This window comes from Tupaia chinensis, unplaced genomic scaffold (genome assembly GCF_000334495.1).
Source record: "Tupaia chinensis unplaced genomic scaffold, TupChi_1.0 Scaffold000165_2, whole genome shotgun sequence".
Taxonomy (NCBI): domain Eukaryota; kingdom Metazoa; phylum Chordata; class Mammalia; order Scandentia; family Tupaiidae; genus Tupaia; species Tupaia belangeri.
The window spans coordinates 4601224-4609229 of NW_006159640.1; the positions used below are offsets into that span (position 1 = coordinate 4601224).

Here is an 8006-nt window from a genome sequence, read left to right on the forward strand (position 1 = left end):
TGTGTGTGTATGTGTGTGTGTGTGTGTGTGCGTGCCCAAGATCCCGGGAGGAGAAAGGAGGAGAAGGGATTGCAGCATGGCCACCCCCCTGGGAGGTGATTTCTCACTTTCTGTCTTTCTGGTGAGTACACACGCCCTATAGCAAAAACCTCTCAAAAAAAAAAAAATCCCTACCCTGAACTCTAGAGAAAAAATATCAGAGCCCACTTCCCAGTTCTCTTCCTCCCCAGATTTTCCTGTGGGATGAACCCTGGGCCTCAAAAGAACCAGTGGGGGGGGAGTCGAATCACCCTGGGGTTGACTGCTCTCACCATCCACAAAATGTGAAGACTTACTCTACACACGCTCCTCTGCCCCACCAGCAATGACCCCTGCTACCTTCTTGGACAACATATGGAATCAGCAGCTACCACTATATACTCCTGCTAGGCGATGTGGGAGACAAGAATAAAGATATCCCAGATCGCCAAAGGAAGCTTGGGGGCCCAACTGAAGGGAGGCAACAAGTACATAGAAAAATCTGACTAAAATCCTATCTAAGGAATACCTCTGTAAATGGCCAGTGTCATCAGGTGAGAGCAAACAGGCACGTGTTTTTCTGTACAACCCGACTACCAGCAAATCCTCCCAGCCCACCGCCTTCACTTGTTGCAAGCATCTTTCATCACAGGAGTCCCAAGCAAGACTCCTTGCTCCCAGTCTCGGTTATGCAGCTCCCTCCCAGAGTCCCAGATGTCCCTCCCTGAGCACAGCCCTTCACTCCTACCTGGCATCCCCTCCGGGCCGCAGGGAGCGAAGCGGCCAGGCCCACCTCTGTGACGCCCTCCTCCAGGCCGAGGCCGAGGCTGAGCCCAAGCCCAAGGCCAACCCCGAGCCTGAGAACTTGCGGGCCCTCTCCATGGCTCTTCGGGCTTTTCCCCGTCTGCCTACCCTTCCGGCTCCACTACAGCCTGCCCACCGCCCTCCCCACCCGCCTCCCCTGCAGCCGGCCCAGCAGCCTACAAGCCCCCACCCCGCAAACCTATCCCCCGGAACCCGGGCCGGCCAGACCAGTTCCACCGCTAGGCGCAGCCATCACCGCCGCCGCCAGAGTGGGGCGGGGCGCTTACCCGCGCGGCCACCCACCCAGCAGCCTGTCAGGGTCCGGCAACCCCACTGACTGAAGAGCTTTCTCTTTTAATTTGAAATGGTTGCAGCAGAGGGGACTGCAACTATATCGGGCTGGAAATCCCGCAGCCCCATCTCCTCAGCCTCCTAAATGCTCCACCCATCCTTTATCTACACTTACTGGTCAGGGCCTCTCCGTCAGTACTCCCCCTGATGGTAGAACTTGTTTCTGCAGCCACCTCTGTCCCTCTCTAGGGTCCCAAGGGCTGAGAGAGGGCCCTGGCCCCCAAAGCTGGGAGAGAAAAGGGCCTGCCTTATCCTTCTCTTTGTCATATACTACAAGGAGGTCTGTGATTGGTGACCCGAAGGATCCCTCTTCTTTCCCATACCTGGTGAAGTCCTCCTCAGCCAACATGTGCCTGGGAATAGGAGAGTAGCGGGTAGGGGGAACCTGAGGAGGAGCAGGGTAGCTGACCTTGCTCTCCACAGCCCCGAGGTACCCCAGGCTGGAATTATGGCTTATGTGGTTGTCAGCCAAGGCAGTGAAAGCTGGAGTTGAGAAAGGGAGAAAAAAGTTCAGAGACCCTTCTAGCCAGGTACCCTACCCCAACTTCCTCCTAGGACTTTCCCCTCACACTCAGATGTAAAAGAGACCAATGGATGTGGATTCCTCAGGCCACCCCTCCCCACTCCATCCACCATCCTCACCCCTTCACCCCACCCCCAAACTAGGGTTCCTCCTCCACAGTCCCTTTCTAAATCCTGTGCTCATTCCTGTGAGTCTTAGAAAGAGCTGAAGTCAAGGCAGTCTACAAAGAAAGGCATGACTAGAGGTGTGACTAATAATAATTCCTCACATCTCTATAGCCTAGTACAGTTTTCCAAGGGCTTTCTCGTCCATGATCTCATTTGATCCTTGCAGCAGTTCTATGAAGAAGGCAGCACATATATCATTAGCTCCTTCTTGCCAAAGTGGAAACTAAAGACAGGCGATAGGGACTTGTCCAAGGGCACACAGTTCTAAGGGACATAGCTGTGATCTGGGCTCAGGTTTTCTGAACACTGTCTTCTGCACCTGCTCTCTCTTAATAAGGGGTAAGAACTTGCTCCTCTCCAAAAACCAGGGTGCATGGCTTCAGGCCAGGGCCAGGGGCTGATGGGTACGTACTGCTGGCGTAGTCAGGGGGAGCATACATGTCGTTGAGGTGGATGCTGCCTGGCTTGGCCACCTTCAGATAGACCATATCAGATGTATTCTTCAGTGAGGCCACAGCTTCCTCATGCCTCACATCCTGCAGATTGGTGTTGTTCACCTGGAAGAAGAGAGACCTCAGGCTAGGACTTGGGAAAAGGGAGAGACTTTCCAGGGAACCCTGAGAGGTACCCCTGCAGTGAAATTCACCAGTATGCTGAGGCCTAAGTATAGTCCTGTGAGAAGCAGAGAGGCAGGAGGTACAGGTAGGGTAGGTGAGGGAGCTCAGTCACACAAAGAACTAAGATCCTGGGGTCTGGGTAAACACAACTCATGTGGTACTTTTGAAAGTCCCATGATGTCTTGTCCCTGAGTGTGGTTTAGATAAAGTGAGAGAATGCTGGAGCTTCTCTTGTCCACCCTACCATTTGAGCATCCCCGTGAAGTCTGTCTCACCGCCAACAGCCGGTCCCCGATCTGTAGGCGTCCATCCTTCTGAGCAGCACCTCCTTCGATGATCTTGGTGATGTAGATGCTGTTGTCTCCTGGGATGTGCTGGTTGCCAATGCCCCCAGCAATGCTGAAACCCAGGCCTGGGTGGGAGCCAGCAGGGAATAGGAGAGGGCCATAACGAGAGGTTACAGTGTTCAGTCACTTGCTGATTCAATTCCCCTCCACCAACCAACCCACTGACCCCACAAGAGCATTCCCGGGGATTCCAAACACTGGGCTGCCATCCCAAGGTCAATAAGGTTATGACCTGAAGTCAAGAAAGAAGGCTGTGAGCTGGAATAGGGGGAATCAGGCAAAGAATAGGCCACTTCATTCCCTATGGGGCCAGTGAGAACCAGGGGCCAGGGGCTCTGGCTAGAGCACAGGAACCTGGAGGGCCGCACCTTTGGGCCCCTTGAGCAGGTTGACCTCCATGATGGTCTCAGGTGGGGGCTGTCGCCTCCGCACCACCAATCGCACCACAGGGCCCGCCTCCTTCAGCGCCTCCACGGCCCGGCTGTGCACCACCTCCGACACGTCCACCTCATTCACCCGCAGCACACAGTCATTCACCCTGCGGGGGAAGCCCAAGAGGCATGACACTGCGCCACCACCCCTCCACCCCCACTCCAGCTTCCTCCCTCTCTTCTTCCTCCCCTCCTCCTCCTTCCTCTTCTCCTCTCCATCTCAGATCTAATGGAAGGGTCATCCTGCCAGGCCCTCCCTCCTCCCCCCCATCTGCATCCTGCCCCTGCTACCCACAGCCCTGCTTCCAGGCCATCTCACCCCAGCCTCCCGTCCATGGCAGCTGCTCCACCAGGGATGATCTTGGTAATAAAGATGCCAGGGTCATCTGGGACATGGGGGTTGTCAATGCCACCTGCGATACTGAAACCTAGGCCAGAGTTGCCCTGCAGAAGGGAGTGGAAAGGCATGGTCTGTTCACTCTGAGGTCACGAAGAAAGGTATGGGCACCCTGTATCCCCCTACATCCCAGAACAGGTTCTCCAGGTCTCAGAAGAAGTCATGGCAGTACAAGAAACCTGGTGGTTTCCCAGCCTGTATGACCATTCTGGCAGGGAGGCCTCAGCAAACCCAACCTCTCCCCAGTTCTCCAGGCCTCAATGAGCCAAATCAATTAATATTGGTTAGTGGGTTGAATAATGCAGTGATGTGGCCTCTGTGGGCTGCTGCTTCTCCATCTTCTCAATGCAGGTCCCCTCATGAGTCTTGAAACTGAGACTCAGGGCCCTCTGTCTCCTGGCTCCCACCCTCTGCTCTGCCCTTTCACCCTCTCCCACTGGCAGACTCACCCGCTCAAGTACTATCTTCTCATATTTGAACATGCCATCGCTGCCATTCACCTAGGGGAAGACATGGACAGTTTCCTCAGTACCTCCTGCCCTCCAAGCCATCTGCCCTCTGGCCAGCCTGCCTCCTCCCACACTCCCACAGAGTAGGAGAGCCCGAGTACAACCCATGGCACCTCTTGGCCACAGATGGGGACAGGCTGACCCCAAGGAGGCCACTCCCCTCCCCTTGTTTCCAACCACATCAGGCCAAACCCAGCTGTTCACTTAGCCCAGATCAGCTGTCTGGTTCTGAGCCAGCCAGTGGTGCACTCACCGAGAGGCTGGGCTCCAGGGCCTCGGGGTTCACTAGGAGGGGTGCAGGGCTGGCCTAAGGGGGATGGCAGAGATGGAGCACAGCAGACAGGCAAACCACACCACACCCAGCATCCATAAGGGACACCCAATGGCCTGGACAGGGAATCCCTCCCCTTCTAAACCAAAGCTCTCCCTGACTTGAGGATCACGGATTCACAGCATGTCAGAGCTGGAAGAACAACAAACACCATCTTGTCCAGTGCCCCTCCCCCATGTGACAGACAATGACGCTGAGGCTCAGAGGAGACATGTGATATGCCTAAAGGCACACTGGGAGTTAATGGCAGAGCTAGAGTTAGAGGCTCGAACCTGGATTTCCAGGTGCTTTCCGAGTAAAGCAACCTGTTGAGGCCACTGATGTTTTGGTCACTCATTTCCTTCCCCAAGCAGAGCTCATGGGAAAAAGGAAAGTTACCCCCTTCAGAGCACTTTGTCAACTCTCGTTCTGTGCCTTCCGTGGCTCCATGGAACCCAGTTCCTTAAATGGGCAGAAAGAGTCAACATCCTAATCTATTTTCCACCAAGGGACTTTGGTAGAAACCTTAGATCCTGAACTCTTTGTGTTTCCCAGAGCAAAGAGCCAGAATGGGATCTGTTCAGGAGTCAAGGATGATGCCAGAGGCAGGGAACAGGAGCAGGCTGGACAAGATTCCCTGTGAGGGAGAAGTTGATAGCCCACAGAATGATTGGCAGCAGAGTCTGAAGTCTTCAACACTCAGTAGCCACAGGAGGAAAGGCAAGGGAAGGGGTCAGAAACAGGGTTGGCTTTACCAACCCAGAAGTAGCCTCCCAGACAAGACATACTTGTGGCCATTTGTCAAGTGAAAATGTGATTCTGGACAGACAAGCAGCACCTACTACTTGGCTCCTGCTCTCAGCCCCAAGAATAGAAAAGCCCCGAGAATAGAAAAGCCCCGTTCACCTCTCTCTGCCTCAGGTAGCCTGATGCCCCTCCCCCATCCCTCTCTAGCTATGGTGCCCCTTTCCTGACTCCTGGCAACTCCTTCAGAAGAGAAGAGCTGGAAACCCAGGATGGGGGCTCCTCCACATGGCCTACTCTGCTTTCCCCATCCCTCTCTACCCCACACAGCTTTGCCTTCAAGAAACAGAAAGAGGGAAGACGGCTGGCTAGTCATATCTCCACTACTTCTGGGTATAGTCCTAGGATTTCATGCCCTGCAGCCCTGGGAATTAGTGGGAGGACTCCAGCTGCAGCCTCACCCTGGTCCCTGATCCCAGCCGGAAGAACCAATGGCTCTTTAGAGACCCAAAACCAGCACAGCTGCCTAAGGTCCCATTCCACAGACACGAGCAAAAGAGACCCATGTAGCTCCTGTGTGCTCACATGTGACAAGCCATGCCTCAAGCCCTGTTCAAGTGGCACCCAGAGCCTTCCAGCTCCTGGTGGGCCATCTTCCAGTCTCTACCCTTCCCCCACCCAGGGATCTTGCCCTCAGAGCTAGGAGCCATCCAGAGATCAGCTCTGGTAAAGAAACCTTGGCCAACTGGCCCAGCCTTGGGATCGGCACCTTTCTCCCAGCTAGGCAGAATAAGCATGAGAGGGTATTTATAAGGGGAAGGCCCCAGGACAGAGGGGCAAAGGAGAGAAGAGGACTTGCCACAAAGGTCAAGGGAGCAAGGCAAAGGACACAGGAGACAGTAGTCATGGACTGACAGAAGGCTAGAACCGAGGACTCCTCTCCCCCAGGAAGTCCCTACCTTTGCTTCTCAGTGAGAGCACATCCTATCCCCAGAGGAGAACAGAGGCGGCCAGAACAGTCACCAGCTTGGGGCAATCAGCACCTGTCCTCGACAGCAAACCCTCCTCCTCCTCCTCTATCCCCACCCTGGGGGCTACAGAGCAGGATAACAAGACAGGCCCTCCGCCATGCGTGCCAGGGACCTGGCTCTGCCAGCCCAGCCTCCATTTTGCTGCTTCTCCCACAGATGCTCCTTCCATTTTCTAAGCTGGCAGTTTAGGCTGGGAGTGGAAGCCGGAGTTGTGCCCAGCACTCAGGGGCTCCCAAGCTGTGCCAAGTCAGGGCTGGGGGGCTAGGCTCTCCAATATCTCGGAGTACCCGAGGGGGACATGCCCCACCGGGGTCAGTCTCTGCACCAGGGCAGCTGCCCCTTGCCTGGCTCTAGGCACCATGTCTGCTCTGGAGCGAGGCAGCTTGCTTCAGCCCACCCCCCCCCACCCCCACCTTGACACCCCCGCCCCCCCCCCCCAGCCCCCACCCTAGCACACACACTTCAGAGCTGCTTGGACAAAAGAGTCCGTCCTTCTCAGCAGCCTCTCAGCCTTCCTTGGGACGTGTCTCTGGCTTCCTCCCCCTCCCCTCCCTTCCCTGTCAAGCGCCTCTCACCAGGGACACCACACATACACACACACATACGCACACACAAGCAGGCACATGCATGCACACTCTTGCAGTAACATGCTCACACACATATACATGTAGCCACACACATACATATAGGCAAAACACAGCTATCCCTGCAGCCTCATCTACAGAGACACCTCTACATTCAGAAAGACATCCCCATACGTCCATGTGCACATTCACACACAAAGGGACTGGAACTGAGAGGGACTCATAGCATCAAGAGATGAAGCTCAGCAAGCCGGGCACATGGGCTCCTCTACATAGATTCATGGGAGCTCCATTACCTTCCTCCACACACCATAACATACATACACACACAAATACACATATACACATATGTCCCCCCTACGCAGAACGCAATGCCCCCTCCTCCCCTCCGGTGGAGACACATACCACACAACAGCCCCCGCAGAACCTCCCGCCCCCTGCCAGACACAGAGACACTGCCAAACCCCCACACTGAGACAAACCCAATTCCCACACACAGGAAAATGTGCCCCTCCGCCATACCTTCACCCGCTGACACACACAGCTTCTCTTAATTCCCTCCAAATGGAGACCCCCACAAACAGACACACACAGTGACTGCCACGTCTCCAATCTCCTTCCATTTGCCCAGCTGCAATGCTAGGGCTCAGGGTCCAAGAGCTTGGAGCCCCAACAACCCCTGTTGTACCCCAGGCCTCTAGGCCCCCACTTTCCAGCCCTCCTGGCTTGCCCCACCAACCGTCTCGACCCCGCTGGTCCATACCTGCTCATACCAGTCCCGATTGGTGCAGGTGCACTCAGGCCACCAGCTGGGGCCACTGCCGTTGAGTTTGGGGGTGCTCTTGCCCGGGACTTGCTTAGGGGGCACTGGCCCCACATCCCGGCCGGTGGGAATGAGCTTGGCCTTGGTGCGAGGGGTGGGGGTGGCCCCCGCCTGCGAGGGCAGGGTCTGTGAGCTATAGCCCCCATAACCCGCGCTGGCCCCATTGCCCCCACCTGGCCCGTAGGGGTCGGCCGCCCCCCTGCCAGTCCCCATAGCCCGGAGGCTCAAGGCGCCGCAGGGCGGCCAGGCGGGTCACCTCATAGCACTCAGGGCACTTACAGCAGTGCTGGTGCTTGTGCATGGCACTGCCCCCCGCGGCTCGGACCCCCCAGCCCACGCTGGTTTCCACG

The 8006-nt window shown here is 56.1% G+C and overlaps 1 protein-coding gene across 1 annotated transcript in view; it reads right to left on the bottom strand.

Annotated features, from left to right (window-relative positions):
- DLG3 (discs large MAGUK scaffold protein 3) overlaps positions 1-7988 on the bottom strand; it is a 74571-nt gene extending 66583 nt beyond the window's left edge. The window contains 9 exon segments of the mRNA XM_006146135.2: positions 1331-1656; positions 2276-2420; positions 2756-2892; positions 3196-3365; positions 3578-3702; positions 4105-4155; positions 4418-4471; positions 7597-7851; positions 7853-7988. Coding sequence (XP_006146197.1) covers positions 1331-1656; positions 2276-2420; positions 2756-2892; positions 3196-3365; positions 3578-3702; positions 4105-4155; positions 4418-4471; positions 7597-7851; positions 7853-7957 — 1368 coding nt within the window. The 5' untranslated portion in view covers positions 7958-7988.
- Between the last annotated feature and the right edge of the window lie 18 nt (positions 7989-8006).